This window comes from Zingiber officinale, chromosome 1A (genome assembly GCF_018446385.1).
Source record: "Zingiber officinale cultivar Zhangliang chromosome 1A, Zo_v1.1, whole genome shotgun sequence".
NCBI classification, from domain to species: domain Eukaryota; kingdom Viridiplantae; phylum Streptophyta; class Magnoliopsida; order Zingiberales; family Zingiberaceae; genus Zingiber; species Zingiber officinale.
In genome coordinates, this window is record NC_055987.1 from 13,240,032 (window position 1) to 13,264,190 (window position 24,159).

The 24,159-nt window shown below is 35.7% G+C and overlaps 3 protein-coding genes across 10 annotated transcripts; 1 reads left to right on the plus strand and 2 right to left on the minus strand.

The window, feature by feature from the left end:
• Positions 1 to 1,547: 1,547 nt before the first annotated feature.
• LOC122019408 (transcription factor MYB2-like) lies at positions 1,548 to 2,537 on the minus strand. The gene is made up of 2 exons (XM_042576881.1): positions 2,309 to 2,537; positions 1,548 to 2,219 (listed from the first exon to the last, which is right to left on the minus strand). The coding sequence occupies exons 1-2, from the start codon at positions 2,460 to 2,462 to the stop codon at positions 1,651 to 1,653; spliced, it is 723 nt and encodes a 240-aa protein (XP_042432815.1). The 5' UTR covers positions 2,463 to 2,537; the 3' UTR covers positions 1,548 to 1,650.
• Positions 2,538 to 9,492: 6,955 nt separating this feature from the next.
• Positions 9,493 to 15,895, minus strand: LOC122019419 (AP-3 complex subunit mu-like). 5 transcript variants are annotated; one of them, XM_042576890.1, is made up of 8 exons: positions 15,700 to 15,893; positions 15,456 to 15,558; positions 15,179 to 15,289; positions 14,041 to 14,130; positions 11,588 to 11,835; positions 10,462 to 10,671; positions 10,150 to 10,357; positions 9,493 to 9,896 (listed from the first exon to the last, which is right to left on the minus strand). In XM_042576890.1, exons 1-8 carry the CDS (start codon positions 15,732 to 15,734, stop codon positions 9,651 to 9,653), a joined length of 1,251 nt encoding a protein of 416 aa, XP_042432824.1. In that variant the 5' UTR covers positions 15,735 to 15,893; the 3' UTR covers positions 9,493 to 9,650. The 5 variants fall into 5 exon arrangements, 4 of the variants coding, with proteins under 4 accessions (XP_042432824.1, XP_042432830.1, XP_042432833.1 ...); XM_042576896.1 differs by having other exon boundaries at positions 15,636 to 15,713; XR_006121982.1 differs by having other exon boundaries at positions 9,735 to 9,896; positions 10,079 to 10,357.
• A 178-nt stretch (positions 15,896 to 16,073) lies between these two features.
• Positions 16,074 to 22,353, plus strand: LOC122019450 (pyrrolidone-carboxylate peptidase-like). Of its 4 annotated transcripts, none has more exons than XM_042576922.1 (5): positions 16,074 to 16,340; positions 17,249 to 17,618; positions 18,694 to 18,804; positions 18,891 to 18,938; positions 22,006 to 22,353. In XM_042576922.1, exons 2-5 carry the CDS (start codon positions 17,352 to 17,354, stop codon positions 22,243 to 22,245), a joined length of 666 nt encoding a protein of 221 aa, XP_042432856.1. In that variant the 5' UTR covers positions 16,074 to 16,340; positions 17,249 to 17,351; the 3' UTR covers positions 22,246 to 22,353. The 4 variants fall into 4 exon arrangements, with proteins under 4 accessions (XP_042432856.1, XP_042432849.1, XP_042432866.1 ...); XM_042576915.1 differs by having other exon boundaries at positions 16,075 to 16,340; positions 17,262 to 17,618; XM_042576932.1 differs by having other exon boundaries at positions 16,082 to 16,340; positions 18,694 to 18,798.
• Positions 22,354 to 24,159: the final 1,806 nt, after the last annotated feature.

The following is a 24,159-nucleotide window of genomic DNA, read 5'->3' on the forward strand; positions in this document are numbered from 1 at the left end:
GAAATTCTATATTAGAATTTCTTTCCTTTCTTTATCTTAGGGTTTAAAGTTTATATAAACACTTATCTAGTTGTATAAAAATTTATCCCTCAATTAATAATAAAATTTCTTTTTTTAGCAAATAACGAATTTTTCTCCTTATTTTCTTTAGATTCTCTTCTTGTTTTCTCCTCAATTGTTTTTCTTATCAGTCCGCAAGATAACTACTATCACGTCCGACGTCAAATGTCAAAGGCCCTAAAATTAAAAATTAACCTTAACACACATAATTAGTCAATCATACACATATGAAATTTCAAACAAAATACACTTGAGTCATAGCCCCCAAACGTAACACAAATCTTAAATTTGAGCCAAACAATTAACAAATTTGAACCCTAATAAAAATTATCATAAAAATCTAAAATAAATAAATAATATACAATTTCACTCCTTCGATTTAAAAATTTAAATCTACAAGGACAACTCACCACTTGACCCTTGCACTGGAGGGCGCCACCGGGCATAGAGGCGACGATAGCAGAGAGGCAGCGATCCAGCGACAGAGAAACAAATGGAAGAGCCGAACTGTCGAAGAGGTGTCATGGAGTACTGTTTTTGTTTGAAATTGAAATTTCATCCTCTCACATTTTTAAAAATTTTTATTTAAAAAAAAAATTAAAAATAGAAGTAGAATAAATAAACTTAATCGGTCGCTTTTGCCTAGGCGGACGGTTAATGTGGTGACGACTAGAGGGCATCGTCTTTAAAAAAGCGAGACGGCGGACTGACACCCATCACTTAGGCGATTCTAAATGGTACCTTTTAATCATGTGCTGCAATGTTACCGTCGTCTTCCCACTTATACACTAAATATTTCCCGTTGTTACTGTAATAGATATATTTGTATATGGTGTTACTCTATTATGAGATTCATTTTCAATGTGTACTAAATAGGGTCATTGTAGCTGACTAAGCAAACAATTCTGAAAGGACCTCGAGGTGTTGTGCTATCATGCAACGTTGCCATCGTTTTTTTCTCTTTACTTTTAAAACATATGATCATTTTTAAATATATATATATAAATAGACTAATGTATAGTTTATGTGAAAAAAATATACATATATAATTGAGTTGTTCAGATTCGCTTTTCAGTGGTAAACGAATTTTTAATGAAATTTTAAATTCGAAAAAAAGGTCAAACGGAGTTTCTTGAATTTTGAAATTTATGGAATCCAAACAAAAAGAAAAAAAAACACATTCCTAAATCTACCTCTCCACAGTGATAGATCCGGACAAAAAAAAAATATACAAAGAAAAGAGTTGGAATTTATCTTTCTTCTCGTTGTACCTCAAATTGTAATATATTGATGGAATTTTTCGAAAACAAAGATGCTGAAGTACACCCTCGCTCTCCCTAGATCCACCATTGCCTCTCCGGTTCCACCATTCTAATCAATACATTCGATCTAAGATATATTTAATTTAATGGTTTTAGTGGATATATTTAAAATAAAGATTGGAGTATAAATTTATATATATATCAGGATTTAACCTTCAGCAAAAATTAAAACAAAAAAATTGCTCTGTTTTTTTTTCTTTGCAGCAATCAAAATTACAAATTTGATAAATACTATTTTTTGTTTTTTCTTCCCGAAAACAGAGGGGCACTACCACAGCTGTTCCTGCGCCCAAATGTCTTCTACGCTCCATAGATTCTCCGTCCACATGCTCTGGTCAAAGTCGGGCAACACCAGGTCATCATACGCCGACTCCAACCAGCCGCTGTCGTCCCCTGCCACCGTAGCAACCCCGGCGTCCTCGCAGCCGTCGGAGACCGGAGGCGGAGACAGCTCCATCCCGAACGAGTCCGACGGACTCGTCGGCTTCCCGGGGCCAAGCCCCGGTTCCTTAGAGGCGCCGGTGGCGGCGCCGGCTCGGATGCGCTCGACGAGGCGGGGCACCCACAGGTAGCGCATCACGTCCCTGAACTTCTTGCTGTCGACGTCGCACTTGAGCTGCTTCGCGTGCTTCAGCACGCGCGTCCGCCAGTAGTTCTTGATCTCGTTGTCAGTCCGCCCGGGCAGGTGCTGCGCGATCTTGGACCACCGGTTCCCCCAGCGGCAGTGGAGCTCGAGGATGAGCAGCTGCTCCTCTGGGGTGATGTTTCCGCGGCGGACGTCGGGGCGGAGATAGTTCAGCCATCGGAGGCGGCAGCTCTTTCCCGTTCGCCTCAGCCCTGTAGTCAGTCAGTTAGCTAGTTCACAACGGATCGATTAGAATCGATCTACTGAGGTAAGGCACGTGTACGGGCAGCGAATTAATTACCTGCGCAACGAGCCAGGGAATTCCACCGGCCTTCGCCGTGAGCAGTGATATAATTCATGAGGACAAGGTCTTCCTCCACCGTCCACGGTCCTCTCCTCAAGTCCATCTCCTCGCTCTGTAGCCCCGTGGAACTGATGCCCTCTTGGAACTCCATAAATGAGTAACTGGGAAGAAACTGGGTGTGGATGGGAGAACGAGTTTGGATTGGGGATATTTTGTAGCAGGGGGGAAGGGGAATGCGCTTCTATATATATATATATATATATGTATATTTGAGACACGGCATTAAGGACAGTCGGTGCCCTTGACGAAAGCCAAGTGGTGGCCTAGCTAGCTAGCTAGCTAACGTGTAAAACATTTGACTGTTTTCCCTCATATTTCCCCGCTCGCAACAACGGACGGTTCATTTGTCTATTCTTAGATAAGAAAATTTGATCTTTTTTTTTAATTAGTCTTTTTATTTAACCAGTAAATAAAATTTCAAAATACTTAAATCATATATCATTATTTTAAAATTATCAAATTACATATTTATTTTTCATTTTACCATCATTACTGAGAAAATAAATCAGTTAAAGCGATTTCATTCTATTTAAAATATTCATAAGAATAATGAATCTAAAAATCTCGAAATTATATGAAATTAATTTTTATATGTTCGTCTAATCCTACTGATTATATAAATACTATCAAATATGAATTTTACTCAATATATTTAGAATATTAATTTTTTGAACATAAAATAATTTTTCGGATATATTTAGGGGTGTCAATTCGAGTGAGTCGGGTCGGGTTGAGTCGGATTGAGTTTTTTTTTTAACCCAACCCAAACCCGAGTTCAACCCAAAACACCTAAACCCGAACCCGAACTTGATCAACCCGAATCCGACCCATATAACCCGAAAATCTGATTCAAAACGATTTTTTTGGGCTATTTTCCCTATAATTCTTCACTTTTATCTCAATACTCTATCATTATCATACAAACATGATATTAATATACATAAAAACATCTAAAATTTTAAAATAAAATTTAATTTAACAAAAAAAAAACCCACAAAACCCTATATTTAAGTCAACCAGGGTCAACCCGAACCCGACCCGAAAATTTTTAACTTTCCAACCCTCTAACCCGAACCCGAAAATGCCCAACCCGAACCTGATTTTTTTCGGGTCGACTCGAGTTGGGTTGTCGGGCCGGGTTCATTTTTGACACCCCTAGATATATTCGTGTTCAAAAAATCACTGTTCTCACTATATTATTTGATAATATTTTTATAATCAGGAGAGCCAGATGAACATATAGAAATTGGGTTCATGTCATTTCAAGGCTGAAACTGGCTAATGGACCTAGAGACCTTGAAATAATATGAAACCAGTTTTCATGTGTTCATCTAGTTCTTCTGATTGTAAAATTATTATCAAATATCAATTTGTCCCAATATATTAAGAGCAATGATTTTTTGAACACGAATGTATCTGAAAAACTAATTTATGTTAAAAAAATGCTACTATCAATGTATTGGATCAAATTGATGTTTGATGGCATTTTTACAATTAGTAGACTCAAACGTATAGGAATTGATTTCATATCATTCCGAGATCTCTGATCCATGAGTCGATTTCAACCGAAACCGACTGATGGATCTAGAAACCTTGAAATAACATGAATGTGTTTGTCTAGTTCTCCTTATTGTAAAAATATTATCAAATATCAATTTATCGCAATATATTGAGAGTCGTTTTTTAACATGAATATATCTGAAAAACTAATTTATGTTCAAAAAATCGCTACTCTCAATATATTAGGTCAAATTAATGTTTGATAACATTTTTATAGTTAGGAGAACTAGAAGAACATACATGAATTGATTTCATATTATTCCTACGTCTTTAAGTCCATCAGTCGATTTTTGCCGAAACTGGCTGATGGACCTAAAGACCTTGAAATGACATGAAACAAGTTTCTATGTATTCGTCTAATTCTCCCGATTATAAAAATACTATAAAATATCAATTTGATGCAATATATTGAGAACAGTGAATTTTTTTTAACTACGGCCGAATAAACCTAAATAAAATCAATGACCTACAAAAATCGTTTGATGGAGAGAGATCGGAATGAAGGGAAAGCAGATCTTACGAGTTATTCTAGTTCTTATGATTATATCAATTATCTCAAACATCAATTTAACAAAAATATATTGAAAGCAATAATTTTTTTAACACGAATTAATTTTTTAAATATATTCATAGTTAAAAAATCACTGCTCTTAATATATTTGATCAAATTGATGTTTGATAGTATTTTTACAATTAGAAAAACTAGACGAATACATAGAAACTGGTTTCATGTCATTTGAGGTCTCTAAGTCCATCAGCTGGTTTCAACTAAAATCGACCGATGGACATAGAGACCTCGAAATGATATGAAACAAGTTACTATGTGTTTGTCTAGTTCTCCTAATTGTAAAAATGCTATCAAACATCAATTTTACTAAATATATTGAGAGCAGTAATTTTTTAAACTTGAATTGTTTTTTTTAATATATTTATATTTAAAAAATCATTACTTTTAATATATTGGGTAAAATTAATGTTTGATGACATTTTTACAATCAGAAGAAATAGATGAATACATAGGAACTGATTTCATATCATTTCGAGATCTTTAGTTCTATCAGTCAATTTTAGCTAAAACTAATTGATGAATTTTTTCAAACACATAAAAATATTCAATTCAACTAGAAAATATTTTAGTCGAATTGATTTGGGGATGAGGGTAAAATGAAAAGTGGGTATATATGATTTGGATATTTTAAAAATTTATTTACTAGATTTGATAAAAAAAAAACTGTTTTTTATTTGATAATTACAAAACATTTACTACTGGTGATGTAATTGTTCATAGAATGTAATCGAACTTGTTCTGTACATTCAGTCCAAACTCAATAACCAACACGCATGCCACACTTGTTAGGACCAAAATCATATCTCAGTCATTTCACCGGCCATCGTAGCACAGCTAATGGAGTCGGCGATTTCTTCCAAGTGGACACGCGACCGCCTGTCTAATCCATCGAATGCGCATCCTCAAAACACTAGACGATAAGAGACTCACTGCGGTAAATAAAGGGGATTACGTGGATCCAATTCCTCAGCTTCTCTTTCTGACCGTTATGACTCACTGCATCGACCACATTCTTCAGTCTCCCTCATTCCGTGCTCAGACCACGATTATCCAAGAATCTGGAACGTAACTGTCAGACCACGTCTATCCACTCAGGTAGCTGTTACAGGCTTCTCCGCCCTTGTCTATATTAATTTTTTTTCCTCTACCATTCTTCCTTCCTCATTTAATCTGCCCCTTCAGGCCACGGATGTCAAACTTAGAGAAGATGATTTCTCACCGACGTCGGTTCTGGGCCAACCGACGCAGATAAATGTACGAGATTTGAGAAATACAGCATATGTACAAACGAATCAGAGTCTTTTGGTTCACATTTCCGACACTGTTGGTGATTTGGTGATTTAAAAAGTAAGTGCGTGGTTTAGTAAATTATCAAAACATCAAATAATTGACAGTGAAGCGCGTGAGCTTTTCCCAGAAGTGGCTACTAATTTACAAGTTTAATTAAGAATGCTTCATGATTAGGAGATAAGGCATACAAAAGGGAGGATGATGCTTGCTTCTTTTTTGTGAGTAATGGTGGCGGAAGATAATGCGTACAAAAGGGATGATGATGCTTAACTAGGATTTGCAAATTATTTTTTTTCAAAATAAAGTTGCATGTGATTTTGCAATGGTAATTGTTGGATAAAAATAATATGTTATCGGAGATTTACGGATATTAGTTGAATTTAAGTTACACTGAATTAAATTTAATTTACAGTCGAAATGACCTGAGCGGATAATCTCAGACTGTCAGCAGAGACTAGTTTCTGTAACGTGCAGAAGATCAGACTAATTCACCGAGCGAGCAGACCAGATCGACAAGGCAAGTTTGCAGAGCGGCAGTCCAGATCGACAAGACAGGTCTGCAGAGCGACAGACCAGATCGACGGACCAAAGCGGCAGGGCAGGTCTACAAAGCGGTAGACCAGATCAACAGGACAGGTCTGCAGAGCTGTAGACCAGAGCGACATATCAGAGTGGCAGGGTAGGTCTGCAGGACGGTAGACCAAAGCGACAGACCAGAGTGACATGACAGTAGACCAGAGCGACAGACCAGAGCGACAGGGCAAGTCTGCATGACAATAGACCAGAGTGACAAACCAGAGCGGCAGGGCAGGTCAGTAGACCAGAGCGGCAGGACAGGTTTGTAGGGCAGTAGACCAGAGCGACAGGGCAGATCTGTAGGGCAGTAGACCAGAGCGAGTAGACTGGTCGACCGGGCGGACAAAAAGATCGCGAGAGTCGCAGTTTCCTTGAAACAGATTCGCTCACCTCCGGCTGTGCTTTGAGGCTTACAAGGGTCGTCTGTTTCCCAAGATACAACAATCGATCGTGAATCCGACCAAGCACTGACGACCACGGTGAACTGAGTCGCACCCGATTGCTATCACAGGCACTCCGCCGAGCAGGAGTTGCACGACAGAGGAGGAGGGAAAAAAAAAATGAAAAGCCTTTGCTTGCTTTTTTTATATCCTATTTCTACCTATGATCGGAGCCTCATTATATAGGAGCTCGGATAAATGGTCAGAGTTAATGATCTACGTGACAAAATATTGATTGTTTCACTTGAGCAAATTTTATCCCGACCGATCCAACATTCGTGTGCGCAAGTCACACTCACACACGAGTCAACTTAATTCAGTATAATCCGAACCTCTTTGCACATCCACGCGTGAAAGAGAGTATCTTCCTATATATTTGTACATATTCTTAATGTTTATGAATCAATATAAACTAATAAAAATATCTTAAAATTTTTAATGTGAAACTAAAATCCTAATTCTCCATTCCCTTATTCAACAAAAACGTCAATACAACAATAGTGGATGCTTGAAAGCCAACGAAAACGTTGTGTATTAGCGTATATTGGACATATTACTCAGCAATGGTGCAAAACGCTGTATGAATTACTAATGCGGGCTACCTACCAATCTCATCGACACTACATATGCGTTTATGTGGTCAACCCAAGCCACTTGCAAGTTGTTTAAGTGCCCGTATCAAGGGCATGTTCATACTTAAGTTTGGTTTCAAAGTTATGTACTTGTGTCGAAATAGGAAGCTACATGGATGCTTCTCGGAGTACGGGTCGCAGTGAGCTCGCGTAGTATGGTCAATCCATCGTGTCTGGATTGTCAACTGCATGAGTGCAAGTTGTGATCCCATGGAGTGCGTGGAAGCCTCATGCGCTAGAACCGTGGTCCCACTCGACTGTGGCTTTTCGATGAAAAACAACACGTGGAAAGATTTGCTTCGGATTGTGCCGCGGCACGCAATGGATTCTCTGCGTTTTCAAACCTAGGCCAGGGGTTACTTTTTGGCCGTCAATCCGAGTCGTGGCCATTGAATTGATTAAAAAACTGATGATTAAAATAGTGTTTATGGATCCAATCAACAGTTAGAGGCATGTTTTAGAAGGTATTTCGTCTTTGGAATAATTGACGCCGACTAGCCGAGTGACAAAGCTATCAAAGTCATTGAGTGGAGCAGCAATACAGCTTAGAAAAATAAAATGGTGCTCCGAGCCTCTTAAACCAAGGACCATATCATAAAATGTATCCATGTGTACGATAATAATAAAATTCTTCTTCAATAAAATGACTTATTTATAGTAATAAAATTATGCTATTTGTTTATCAGTACATAATTAAGGAGAAGAGTTTGACAGATGAAATTTTAAATTCATGAATATTATAGAGATAAAACGAGAAAGTGATAACCTTCTGTCAAAAATCGAACGGCTTTTTATCGAATAAAAGTTTTCAAAATATTTAAATCATGTATTTTAGTTTCAAAATGACTAAATCATGTGTTAAATTTCAATTTTACCTTTATTCATTTTTCCAGTCGATTATTACCATTGTAGCAGTTAAATCGATTAATTTTATAATTTAAAAATAAATAATTCATATTTAAAAAATTATTACTCTTAATATAATAGATTAAATTGATATTTAAGAATACTTATATAATAAAAAAATTAGATGAATACATAAAAACTGATTCATAGCTCTCTAGATTTATTAACTCCTAAAAAATTCAAAATGACATATAGAAATCGGTTGATAAATCTAGAAAGCTCGGAATAACATGAAATCAGTTCGTATGTATTCACCTAATTCTCTTAATTATATAAATTTACTCAAACATCAATTTGATTCACTATATTAAGAGTGATGATTTTTTAAATATGAATTAATTATTTTTTCGACTTAACTTTAGCAGAGAACAATAATAGGTGTAAAAATAAAATTGGGTATATGCCTTAGTATTTTTAAAATTAAAATACGTGATTTAGATATTTTAAAAATGTTTTTATGTGATTCGATAAAAAAATTAAAAATACAAACACAAATATATATTCTCTGATAAATGAAGGACGTCTTAATTTTGGTTTAATGGCTAAAAATATGTGGGATGATGAGGCATGCAACGTGTGGATTGCTGGCAATTGCCTTTTCCTTATTTGAGCAGTTGTACTACAGTTTATTGATGGAGAAGCCTCAATCTGACATATATGCGCTTGCTTGTTGAACTTTCTGTCAAACTATGGTGAAGTCCTAAACTAAAAAGAAGAGAAAAAGGGGCACATGATTCTTGCTTAAGGTCAATGGAGTGTGAGATGGAACAAGAATTTAAGAAGAAATTAACGAGTGTCAGCTTCTTTTGTTGACACAGAGCAAAAAGAATAAACAAAAAGGTCAGAAGGAAAGAAGAAAAAGAGAGAAAATTATTGCAGCGAGGAGATAGTGGAGGAGAAGCTATTACCTTTTATTTGTAAATCATGTCCTTTTCATTTTCTTTTTGGAAACGGAACCTTTTTCTAGTAATGTCAACATTTTATAACAGAATTTAAGCTCAAACAGAGCAAATTATTTGCGCTGTTTAAGATCAATATTTTATAACAAAATTTGAGATCAAAATGGAACCTTTTTTCTAGTAAGACATTCGCTTGGTTTATGGTTCAGAATAGTTCCATTTGAAAGAAAGTCAAGAAGTATCTGACGAGTATCACAAGAGCATTACGCTCTGTAAAAGCTCAAGTTAACTTCCTTAGGTGATATAGGCAACATAGCAATCTGACCAGAAAATCCAGAAAGATATCATGATTATACTACCATAGTACTTGCAATAATAAATTAGTAACATGGTATGAGAGTAAAGATCTCAGGACCTCACTTCATATTCTCCAGATCGAGTGAGGGCTCGAAAACCTTTATAAGGTTCACTTGGTGTATTTTTAACATCTAGTCTGTGTATTTGCAAGCCTGAGGAAGCAACCCCCATGATCCTAAATCCAACTCGAAACACTGGGAACACATGCAATTTCTCCAGATCTGCCTCAAGAACTAAATTGCCCGACAGAGACGGGGATTTGCCTTTGGGCACTTGCCCGATTGACCAGCAGCAAGTCTGTAAGAATGAAAGAAAAACACCATGATGTGAGCAAAGATAAGAAAATGCCCAGACAAGGGAACTCGTGGGAAGATTTTGAAATGTGGCATCAGTGCTAGTGCATCCACGGGAAAATTTTTGAAAAAGAAAATCTGAAAAGTTCATATAACCGAACATCATGATAAAATTACTAATGGTACCAATTTCATCCAGTGTTCCAACTATTCTGACTAAACTGATCATTCTTTTTGGGCACCGATCACGTACTCACCTTGTCTGCTAGAATGTTCACCGTGCCATGATTTGGGGTGAAGTTTGCTGATGAGACACAAAGTGGCAGCTGAAATTGCACTGTTATCGAATCAATTGTTTTCCCAGGATCATTGTGTATTCCAACCAAAACACTAATACGGGAATGCCCTGCATTGGATGTCAAATGTGGCTTCACATAGATTGGCGTGCTCTTGAGTTTTTTAACTCTGACCAAAGATATACAAAGCACCAGAATTGTTATACAAACTCATGTTGAAGCATACACAAGGACGAAAGTTTATTTAATGCATCTACAAAACAAAATAAGAACCTGTAACTCATCAGCCTAAATTCCCCATCAGGAGGCACAAAAGAAAGGATTTGATCAGCTTCCCAAGGGCGAAATCGAACACATGGATGGAATCTTACATCATTTAAGATTGAAGGGTTTGAAAATGACAAAGTCAAATCAGGAAGACCAGGGAGATGAGAATTTACTTGAACTTCACCATATATCTCACATTTTACTAGAATCCCATCCCTGAAGATGCAAATCAAACAATCAAAATATGCTCCATTATCATATGCCAAATGAAAGAGTTCAAAATTTTATCTTTGAATTCCAAATATGGAATATCATTCACAACATTTTTGAGATTTATCAAAACCTAAAATTATGCGATAACAGTGATTCTGTAAACGTCGCTACAAGAACATGCAAATATATTAAGGTGCCATGGATATGGTGAGTTGCTGAGCATGCTAAGTAAAACACAAACAAATGGCACAATGTCCTATCAGTACAAACACCAGTGCCTAGTAAAAGAGAAGGAAAAAAAGGTTATGGGAAAGATAAAGATCACAAGTTAGAGAAAAAATCATAGGCAACAATTTGTGAATCTCTAAGGATTAAAAAGAACATCTTCATCATCCAAAAAAACAAAAAAAAAAGAAAGAAGGAAAGTACATAAGTAAATGGATTGAGAAAGTAAAAGACTATAAGTCTATAACTCAGTTTGAAGTTGCTATCGAGTGTGTCTCATATCCTAAACAAGCTCCAGTTAAATATCTAGATTCCAGAACAATTCACCTGACAAAATAAGGCAGCAACAATAAGCTATGCTGGCCCTCAAATATACAAATATACTTTTATGATCTACTTAAGCAGCTCAACATGAACAAAACAGTCCTTGACCTATGAGTTGCACAAAACTATAGTAGTAAGATTCACGTCACCACCCGATTATAAAGAAAAGGAAAAGAGATGTAAGTAACTTAAGAAAGAAAAAAGGCAAGTAAAGACTTAATTTACATGGATTCTGCATAACAAAGGTTTATGAATAAATAAAAGTCTTGATGTGAGAAATTAGCAATTGCTAGCAACGTATTGACAAAATGACAAGCCCAAAACATTGATATGAAGAAGAATACTACAGAGAGGGATTCTGCACCAGAACCTGTTAAAGATTGCATCCATCTCCTCAACAAGGTTCACATAAACTTCATTGCTAGAATGCTTTGTGTTAATTTTTCTCCATGGGATAGAAGATGCTGTGGCATCAGGAAGTTTAGTGCTGACATTGGAATTTTTACCAGTCACAACGCTTAACATTTTGCTAACAATATTTGGTGGGGCTAGCATTTCCCTCAAGATATTTGGTTCTGTTGTAAGAGGAACACCATTATCCATCATTTCATCCAGAAGCTGAAATAATAGCAAATACCTCATTATTTTATTTAAAAAATAATTGTTATTTACCAAGAAGAAACCCAACTAGAGACGAAAATTTGTTCAATAAGTCTGAAATAGCTATAGGTCACAGAAACCAATCAATACCAAAGTGCAAAATTTCTGTTGCATTATTTGAGATTGATGCACTTGATTAAATTTCAGATCTTCAAAAACCTTACAAATATACAATTGCTAGCTTTGTGATATGTAGAAACAAAATAAACCACCCTAAGAAATTAGGGGAACCAACTTGAAAGCTGATTGACTTTTGAAAAAGTTGTTAAGAAATTCTAGCCTGGCCTGGAAATTGTATTGAGATGAAACAAATCTAGATATCTAGTAGTCTCTTAATTGGTATTAAATTTAACAATCGGAAGATTGAAGATACTCTTTTTCACTTATGTAAGTTAATCTCAAATTCAGTACATCCACACCTACTTAACTTGAGAACACATGACACCTGAATCTATTTAAAGATATATTTTCTAGAATTTGTTAGTGTGCCACTGTGTTGACATTCGAAGTCTCCCAAGTTCTTGTTCATTCTAGAGTTACCTCCCAAAAGTTCCCCACCTAGATCATGCCACAATCAATATGACAAGTGATTCCATACCCATCCATCAACTGAATCACGCAAGAAACTAGACTGTTAACTCCCACAAGCTTTCTACCAATGAATACATGAACCTAATGAGCTTATCACCCATGCTCAAAGAAAAAAGAACCATTCAGGAGAGTACAAGTATATATGCATTCAATTTTCTTTAATGCTTGGAGCGCTTGAATTCCTAGATAAATAGGTCAGTTTAAGTTGCAAGCATGTAAGCCTTCCCTAGTCTGAGTATAGCCGAATTTCAGCCTTCTAATGATAATCAAGTGAAGGATTAAAGTCAAGGACAAAAAAGCTTAAAGTATCAATTGGCACAATTGACTTTGTAACACAAATGTTACCTCAAAAAAAAAACAACTTTGGAAAGTAAGCTTAATGAGCCAAACAAGTTCTCTTGATGATATATCATTTCTTAAGCTAGCAAATAATTTGAGAATTCAGAGAAATATTCAGGATAAAAAAATTCAACTATAAGCTACAGAAATACCTCAAAGAACATTCAAAAATATACATTAATTCAGGTTCCATGATTTTCAGAGAGTCTACAAAAGTATATATCCATTGGAACACAAAAACATTTGGTTGAGTGGTTAGTTTCAACCAAAACTCAAAATAATGTTCGAGTTGTTGTTTCAGTCAATAGCCGGAATAGTATAATTTTAGTATCATTCTATCATGTTGTGTCTATACTTGGCATACTTTGGTACACTTCAATGTGTGCCAAGATCAACTCGTGAGCTATAATCCTATAATATTCTCTATTCAACTTTGTTTATGTCCAAAAATAAATGTAGAAGTAGAAAGTTATTGAATAAAAAATTTGAAAGGACCAAGTTAGAATAGTAACATCCATCTCGACTAATAATTATGGCCAAAATAACTGTCGTGTATTGGATAAGAGCTTTGGTTCTACTAGTATGCTAGTGAGATCATCAATATAATTTTCCAAGACTCAAATTAAATACTTCTTTTGGATATCTAGAATTAGAACTAGTTCTTTTATATAGCTAAAAATATATATCAGGGTTTAACAACACGACTAAAATTGGAAAATACAGGTGAAATATATGAATCATCTTGATTCCTTTAACTTTGATGCCATTCTTCTTTTCTATTGCTAGTGCTTTAATAGGTGCATACCTCTTCCCTCCTTTTTTAGAGTATCTCATCTCCTCCCCGTTACCTACAAGTGAAATTGAAGCATAAGTTAAAGGAAAGAAGATGCTTCTGTCGCAATCCAAGACAAACCCACTCTTAGTCGGTGTCACCAAAACTATGTTGGCATGGGTGCCAAAATGACATTTATCCTACCTAAATAGGTCAATGTCTATAATGATACATTTTGAGCATTCTGAATCATGCCCACCAACACTTGAAAACAAATGGTCAAACTTTAACTTGCTCAATAAAGTAAGCAATTTTGATGCTAAATCATCAATCAGTCAACTGCCATTAGCACAAAGTATTCCATGTTTATGTTACAACAAAAGAGTTTTTTTTGCATGAACTACAATGAAAATATGGGATTGAAAACCATAGTTATTTATAAAAGGAACTAGGCAACATACCTCATATACAATTACAAAATTATCCTTGATCACATCCTCATTTAATCCTCCTAGATAATCAGTCAAAACATCTGCCACTCTACAAAGGAACTGCAAAAGTGAAATAAAGAAAGGTTACCAAACAACTGTTCTCAAATATAAAACATTACTTAGTACACAATATGAAGCACTGTGAACAAAATTAGACAGAAATATTTAATGATGAATTTACTACATGAATCAGACTCAGTGATCTAGGAATGGTTATAACAAATAACTTTTCAGAATAAAAAAGTTTATATAGAAGATTTTGGTGCTTGTGATTGAAATACAATTCATAATTCTTTTTTCCTACAGATGTTCTACAACTATCAGATTTGCAGATGGAACTTGGAAGCTTATTTTACTTGATAAAATCTCAAGGAACAATTTGGGCACCTAAAATTAACATGCAGCTGGGCTACAATGCACATCTCACAGATTTAATCATCTCATACTCAATAGAAAAACACCAAAGTGAACTCTTAATGTTGCCAAGATCCATCCCATGCTTTTAAGATTAACACCCCGCGATGAAACAAGGTCATGTTGTCAAAGAGGAAGTTTGAGCCTCAAAATTTCATACACAACCTTCATAAGCTACCTGCAGTCTTGAAAATGTCTTTTGATAGAATTGTCTTCCATGAGAATAACATAGTTAAGTGTGCTAGGAGTGGAGCAATTCTGAGATTGGATGACCTCCACGGGAATTCCTTACCTTGAAGTCCTACTCCACTGGAGGACAAAACCATGAGGCTTATAGTAATGAATGTTGGTCAAAGCGGATAAACTTTAATGTTACCAAGTACATGGTGTATTACAAATGCGCGATTAGGAGGAGGACAATCTCTTTTCAGAAATATCTCTCTTAAGGTAAGAGCAATGCCTTAACTCATTTTAGCCACCAGTCCAACCTAACTTAATCGACACAACTGAAGGAAGATTGACAACTGACAGTATAGCAGAATGAACAACAACTTTCCTTTGAGGAAATACTTAGCCTCTCCAAATATTAAATCCTGCTCATAGTTCAAAGCGGGGAAACAACCTATGAAATTCGTGAGAATTTGAATTCCTGCTCATAGATCCATATAGTCAGAAGAGGTGATTAAACACGCACCTCGATACCCATTAGTGGAGGCATTTCGACCTGAGTACACGCCAAAAAGATGATCCCATCTCGAAAGACTTGAAAGAGGTAATGCGTTGGAGATGCAATCACAGGCAAAATCTAATTCATCACGGGACAAACATGTGGATTAAGCAATAAGGAAATCATAATAAAAAACAACCGTCTGGATTGCGGTAACCAAAGTGCTTAATCCAATCATAATTAAACTTATGCAGAGTTAACCAATTTTTAACTGATGTTTATAACGATTCAGATTTTTCTTTACCATGGAGGGATCACCGCCTTGGGAGAGGACGTAATCCCAGAACCAAGAGCAAATGGAGCGATCCACGTGGTGCCCGGTCATCTGCTTCTCGAGCATGACCTCCCTGCAGCAATCCAACAGCGCGAAATTAGTTTGCAATTCAACGCCAAGATGAAATCGGAACAATAGACAAGCAGCCACCATGTGGAAACATGGTTAGGCCATCCTGATCAGAGGTGAATAGCAGAGATAAGGGGAAGATTACCCGGCGTCCGAAAGGAAGAATATACACTGAAGCATCTTCAAGCTATCAATCCTGATCCCCAAAACTCGATATGAAACAGTCAAGATCGCCGTCGCTTTGCAGCGGCCACGCCGGGGGAAATCGATGGTCAGAAAGCGGCTGATTCACATCGAAGGCGAAAAAAGGTCGAAACTAATGGGCCGTTCAACGGACCGGCCGAGGTAGATAGACCTGGTAGAATGTTCAAATAATTTTTATAATAATATATATATTTTTAACTTTTGAATATTTATATAATAATTTTAAATTTTAAATTTAATATGGACGAATATCTATAATATAGATGACCGTCTATTTATTTATGCATATCTCATTAAAATCTTCCTATGCCAACCAAGCCGACTTCATCTAGTACAGCAATAATTGCAGGCACCATAGCTGGAAAGCAACCCAAACAAAGTAGCCTCCACGTACGACCGCGCGATCCGACGTCCTCATCTCATCAATCGTTCCTTTGATCTCTTCGCCAATCCCTCGGTACCCCTCTCTCTCTCTCTCTTCCAGAGGAAGCCGCTTTCCACGTCGTCTCCATCCCTCCGTCCGGGGAAGCTCAATTTGTACAGACAATCAAGTTCATTCCTTTTGTGTTCTTGCGGTCAAAGGTGAGAACTTTAATTCAGTGGTTCAGTGGTTGATTGTCTGTGCTCAAAATTGGGGAAGTTGATTCTATGTTATGCTCTAAACTCGTGTTCTGTGATACCCTAATTCTTCGTGGCCTTTGATGATTGCTTTCATATGTTGTCCTTCTGTATTCTGAATTTATAAATTATCATAACTTTTTTTCTTCGAATGGAAAGGCTATTTTGCTAACTTCTTTTGTCAGTTTTTTCTATTAGATTCTTTTTGTGCAAGTGCAACCAACCTCTTCTTTTCTTAGTTGGTTGGTTTTATTGGTAAGTAAATAGTTGATAACCTCGATTTCTTATATTATACTAGCAATAACATATGAAAGCATGAGCGGTTGATTTTTTTGTTCCCTCTTTCTTTCCATACCTGTTTTCCTCATAGTATATACCGGTGAAGAAAACATACATCTTTCAAAACTAGGGATTTAACTGAGGGCTTTTGCTAGCAAATCTACCTCTGTTGATAGAGTTTTTCTTGTTTTGGGTACTTCGGATTTTTTTCTTCTTCTTAGTTATCACTTGTCATAACTCCTATGGTTGCAAATTTTTGCTCTGTTTCTGCATTTCCTTGTATAAAGTAGTGCTCCGTTATTGTCAAGAGATGACTAGGTTGTTTGTCTATCTGTTTATTGTTCATAAAATTATGTGATTGGTTCTTTAGGGCATATTCAATTTATCTTTTCACAACTTGTTTAAATATACTTCTCAAGTTAACTTCAAATTTCTCTTGATTTCATTTGCTTTCTCTCTGCGTTGTTATTAGTTTGTATTAGCTAGTAAATTTCTTCGTAGAAGAGTGTTGGGATATTGTTTCTAGATATGAAATTTGTAGAAGGAATATGTTGAATCAAAGTGAAATGTTGCTTGGTTCACATTATCTATAGTCTGATCTTGTAGGTAGTCTCGATCACTTCAAACAAATATTTGCATATACTGGCAGAAGAATAAAGACTTCATCAATCAACCTCAGCCAAGAGATTACTGGAAATGGGTTCTGAAGGGCCTTCAGTAGTAGTTGTTCACGTCACTGGATTTAAGAAATTTCATGGTGTGTCTGAGAACCCCACCGAAACAATTGTCAGAAACCTGAAAGGGTTCATGCAAAAGAAAGAATTGCCTGAAGGTCTTATTCTTGGTAGCTGTAATGTTCTTGAAACAGCAGGAGAGGGCGCACTTCCTCAACTTCTGGAATTTTTCCAGCATGCTGTCTCTGAGAAAGTTAATGAAAGTTTGAACGGGAAGCAAACCATCTTGGTAATTGGAATCACCTTTGTCTTTTTAGAAATCTAAGGCAGAATAAATTTCACATTTCTCTGCTACTTCTTAAACTGAAGTTCTTGCATTATTTTTATTCCAAAATGAGATTTTGATTTTTTTTAATAACTTTATGTCTGATTAAGGAACATAATATACATGTGATATGTTTTTTTAGATTCAAAATTTTTACCAAATAGCAGTGACAAAGTTATTCATCTCTGTTATGTTTGTTACCTATTACCTATTGTTACTACCAAAATTATCAAAAAAATCGACTCTGTCCATTTGTGTTGGAATTGTCCAAAAATATGACGCATGGTCACCTTTAGCACTAGGTCAGTTATGAAGCATGGCCATTTTTGGCATTAGATCAATTTTACATTTTTTTAGTTTGAAAAACAATTTTGGTTAGTGGGATAGCTACTTACAGATTGCTAGTTCTCTGTCCTTGGATCGTACAATTGCACATTGTAAATCAGCATATATTTTAAAATCAAAGACATTATCTGGACAAGAAAATCAAGATTTAGAGGATAGTCGAGATCTAAATTTTACCCCTTTATGATTTCTCTGTCCATCTATATCTATTTATTTGATAATTGATGTGCTTTATTACCTTATTTATAACCCAACACCTAATCTGCTTGATATATAAAGAAACCAGTGGTTGTTCACTATGTATGTAATTTTCTTTATTATAAAGCAAATCAGCCAAGTTATGGAACTTAGATGTTGGCTACTGCATGACAAAGTTGAACCTGGATGCAAAAGGAGACTCCTCTTTTCTTTTTCAGATTACTCTCTTTCTACAAGTTAATATGCATATGGTATGTAATTGTGTATTGTGACGCATAACAACTCAAACATAGAATTTTGCTTCTAAATTACATGGTTAAGCTGGATGAAATTGGAATTCATTTGTCTTGTTCGGACTGTCTCTCACTGTCTCAATATGTAATCTATTCATTTTTATGATTTGGTATCTATTTCTATATGCCGAACCCACCTAGTAGGATAAGACTTTGGTTGTTGTTGTGGTATCTATTTTTGTATGCATTATCGTTTGTATCAGCTTCATCTTGGAGTTAATAGCGGTGCTATGGGGTTTGCTATTGAGAATCAAGCAGTAAATGAAGCTACTTTTTGCTGCCAAGATGAGAAGGGATGGAAGCCTCAGGTTAATGTACCATTCTTCTTTGTATGCTTTCTATTATGTTTTGAGGACTCTTCCATAAATAGAAAGTATGTCCTTTATCATTAATTTTGCAGAGAGTCCCAGTTGTATCTTCTGATGGTAGCATTTCAACTGTTCGAGAGGTATACAATGACTTTCGCTCTTAGAACGATTACTTTTGAGTAGCTATTTAAGTAGTGAATATTCGTAATTTATATTTCCTTTTCCCTAAAGAAACATTATTAAGTCACTTTGTTTTAGATTAATATTTATGAAAATTTCAAGCCCTGACATAAATATTCATTTATTTGTATTATTTTATCCAATAGTCAGAAATCATGAGTGCTGCTAGGGTACTAATGCATTCAATTTGAAATATTTTTCAGTTGATACCAGACGAAATGGCTTTATACAACTGTGCATGAGTGATAAGTCAAATTAAACCATCAGTCATTTGATTGTTTAAAACCATCATCAATGTAATAGTTTCTCTTTGTGAATGTACCTACATCAATATATTTGATCTTCATAGGCACATGTTTCAACTAGTTGGGGATAAACCAAGTTGATATTGAATTAGTGTTTCAACAATTTCATGATTGATTGGATGGATAATGCACTTCTGAATGAATTGAAGTGGGAAAATTTATTTGCATTATTCCCTCAAGTAGTCCCCTCTACCTATGTATATTAGCTTATTGTAACTTTTAGATATACTATCTTTTCTTTTTGCCTCTTTACAAAGAAGTTTATGACACTGCTCCTCCAACTAGTTTAACAATATTTTAAAACGCTAGATTATTACAAATGTATTGGATTCTCTGATTTATTAAGGACTTGGTCAGCAAATGTTACAAACTATTTTTTTTGAACTAACGAATGTGTTGACATCTTGGGATTGCACCTCCCCCTAGTCCATGTTTATATGTTTTCATGCTTCTGTAAAATATCAAATTGGCAATGATCTGCATGACATCTTTATTGTCACAATATATCTCTGTTGACTTAGTAGGAAGATTGCACATTTCTGTTATCTGTGTTTGATCTGTATAAGCTCCCATGTATCTAGTGTTTCTGCCTCTGTACTTGACCTTGCCACTGAACATTAGAATTTGTTTTTAGCTCTTCTATGATATCAAACTGCCTCTTGGTAGAATGCAAAATCCAGACGTATATCACCATTTTATAAGAAAATGTCTATTCTATATTTGCTCAGTTTACATATTAAAGATGACTACAATCACTGTAATAGATCCTTTCCTAGAGCATTCTTGACTTATGATAGAATCCTTAGAGCTGCCTCCCAATGACCATGACAATAAGGTAGCTTGACTTTTCAACTAATCTTCAGTTCTTTACTAATTCATATTACCCTTGCATTAGTTGGAAATTTTATTCATGTGTGTGTTAAGTGACTTAGCTCATATCATGCCAACTTTCTTCAAAGCATCAAGTACATATTCTTGATGCTATACTAAAAAAATTTCAGATTGCCTAAATCCTTGGTTCAAAGTGTCAGTGAATGTATTCTTTCACCCTTGTGATACTCCAGAATTATCACTGATAACAATGATATCATCCCTATAAGCAATGAGAACGACATTTGTTCCAGGTTGTTCTATGTATATCTCTTTATCCAGGTCATGCAATTATACCAACTCTGATACATTTGCAATATGATTACTCGACATCCTTCGCCATAGAGATCATATGACCTAATTTTCAATCTGTGCCACATGTTATCGTGTTAATTTTTCAAGTTGTATAAGGTACGTGCAAATTTTTCTAATAGTGGGTAGGATATTGTCATACTTTTTTGTAAGAGTAGGTCTGGTGGAGCATAAAACTGATAAGGTTGGGTTATACAGAAAAGCAAGGAGAGGGAAATAATGCTTACAACTTAAAATTGAGATGTTAGAAAACTTGAGAAATGAAAATATTAAGCTAAAGGTTAAACATGGAAGAATGGAGCTTCTAGGAAGATAAAATAGTAATCATACAAGTAATAGTCTACTGTAGAGTTAGTAGAAGATAGAAGATTAAGGAGGTGTTTGGTTAAATGACTAGAATGACTATGGGTATGAGTTTGATAATAAGGTGGAATGGGAATGGAAATTGAAATGAAATCCATCTAGTTATATAGGTTTGGCTGATTCCCATAAATCTAGAAATCATTTCCAAATTGTCATTCCCAAACTCACAATCTAAACACTATTTTTTACTATCATTCCATTCCCTCATTCCCAAATCCATCAACCAAACACCCTCTAAATAAGCTAAAGAGGTAAAGGCAACTTCAAAGAAGAGCTACAGATGCTCTAGTTGGAAGAGTTGAATCATTTAAGATTGAATATGGCTAAAGGACAATATAATATTGAATATGGCTAAAGGACAATATAATATTAAGGGGACTGAAATTTAAATGGCCACAGTATAATTTCAGCTATGAGCACTAGACTTGGTTGAATGGCAAGAAAAACTCATGTAATCAACAAGTAGTTCTAGCACTCAACTTTCTATTATCCTCTTCCCTTGCCTGCACAATATAGCGCACCCAACTTATTCCTTATATTTGGTTATAGTCCATTATGTACAGTTTATAGTTCTCATAGTCGGACTTCTCAAGAAAACAGAGGTGTCAGCTAGCTTACTGGAAGGCCTATGTAAACTATCTATATGGTCTTGGGCTGCCTTCCTGCCTCACCATGATGCCTATCCCTCCAGTATATACACAAAAGATAAGAACTGCAAAAAAGCTCTACTTTTATTTTACTCAGGCTTATATAGAAATTAGCATGTTTATTCAATAAATGACTTACTTAGGTAAGTGCGACCTGCATACTTTATCTGAATATCAAATTTCGAACTCAACTTTTTTTAATGTGAAAATGTAATGTGTTTCTGGAGTAATTTTTCAAGACATTTTTTAATCAGTATGTTTGAATATAAAGCATTATCTGATCCTTCGTAACTGCTTTTTTTTCTAATCCTACTTGGAAACCAAATACCAACTCATACTTTGATTTTCCTTAACCAAAGAATGGAGCAAACTTTATCTGTTAACCAACATCATGATAGTGATGGACATTCATGATTAACTTAAAATTTCCATTTCCTTCACTTGTTCTCGTCTTTTTCTTTTTAATCATGATTAATTTTTACTAGGGAATAAAATTAACTTTTAATGTCTTCCCTTTTGTTTGTTCACAGACTTCTCTTCCTGTCAATGAAATTGTTAAGGCATTGTCAAACATGGGATACGATGTTATGCCTTCTTATGATGCTGGCCGATTCGTGTGCAATTTTGTGTACTATCATTCTCTCAGGTTTGCAGAACAAAATAGAATGAAGTCACTGTTTGTCCATGTTCCTCTCTTCTTGTCAATAGATGAGGAAACCCAGATGGAGTTTGTTGCTTCCCTCTTGAAAGTGCTTGCCTCCCTGAACTAGTGTCACCACTATTTGAACTTTTTGGCATGTCAAACTGATTTGAAAGTAATCTCAAATGGCAGTGCCAAATAAATAAAAATAGACCCAAAAGGAGGTTAAGGGATTTGATTTGCTGGGGTTGTTTGTCTGTGCATACCAAAAATTCAAAGATGAAATCCATAAGCGCTTGATAGGTATATAAGGTTATGGTTGTATGTTCATATGGTATGATCTTGCTGTTAAGACATGCACCATACATTCCCTGCAATAAATCTTAAAAGAGTTTGTTCAAGCAGTTGAAAAATCTTTCGATTTGATCCCAAGTGGTTATATTTTTAGTCTCTTTCAAACTAATAGAAGGAAATGTAATGTGGGCTTGCAATGAGATTCTTATTTGTTTGAAGTTAGGGCAAAGTAGACTCCAGTCAGAATGCTATTAAGCAATTATGGAACATTCAAATAGACGTAGGAGGTATAACACTTCGCAGAATTAGAATGTGAAGATGGAGCCACCGGATAGGGTACCATAGTTAGGTCCTCTGGTGGTAGATTAGGTATTTAAAATTTGAAACTCAGCTACGACATATTATGGAAGATTGGCCGGCGGGAAATTTCTGTGAGATTGAGTTGGCTAATACCTGGTGCAATCTTATTGCAAACAATTATAACAGTTTGTTTGGTTAGAAGAATTAATGCAAACGTGGCTAAATAAGGTGCAATCTTAATTTAACCAAAAGCACCTGACCTTTATACCACCACTTTTTTAATTCGACGTATCAGCAGTTGATAGACTTTATATGATAACTACGTGACCAAATCAATGTTGATCAATTTCTAACAACAAACAATTGTGGAATTGGGACTGAAACAACTCACCTCAATTACAATTATACACGACACAAATACAATTTTGGAACTACAATATCTAACATAGTAAATTAAAAAAAAAATAGAGTACAATGTAATCCCAAGTCCAGCTGCATGCATCCATGTTGTTCAAATGACCTTCATCAGTAAGAAGTTGCAAATCCATCAGGTCACAGTTTTCATTCCATACAAATAGGCAAGTCTTCAATGGCTGTATCTGAGTCTCAGATGATGCTCTTGCTGAATCGTTAGTGTTGAATAAAAGTGAATGGAGAAGAGGTGGAAGCAAAAAGAGATTTCATTGTGAATTGGATTTTAGTTCCACATTGGAAACTTCATGGTATGATGGTTGGTTTATATTGGTTCACATGTATTGAGGATGTAAACAAATGCATGGGGAGAGAGTCTCTCTCACGCATGGGTAGGCCCGGATTGTATTTAACCATGTTAACTCGTGTGTGGGCATGACTTGTAACGGATGCATTAAGCAATCATAGGCAGAGAATACAACAACACAAGCTTCTCTCCACCTTCATTCCATCCTCTGTCATCTGGAATCATGGTCAACCGTTGTATCCAAGGAAACTAACGACCCGAGTAAACCTTGAAGTACTGCCGGAGGTGGGGCCTATTTAGATCGATCTGTCCGCGCTCGGCTTGTTTGCCTGACGCGAGGAGAGAGAGGGTTGAAGTGGAGGATGCCACGAAGGCTGCCAACCGGGTCGCGATGCTTTGTCGCGATAAAATGTCGTTGCCCATATCATTCCTCTATATTAGATGTCATGACTACAACAATTTCAACCCGTCATATATTTATAGAAATAATTTTAAACTAGCTAAACCAAGACCACACAATTAATTTAGGTATCTATTATATGCATCACTTACCTTCTTCCGGGCCTTTGCAATTGATTTCTTCACAATTTGTTCAATCTTTGATTGTTTCCTCTTTATGGGTGGACGACCTCGAGATCTTACTTTTAATGGAAAGTGTATCGTTTTTATACCGAATGTAGATACTTTTTTCAATTGTTCAACCCTTGAATGCACAAGATCACCTACAATCAG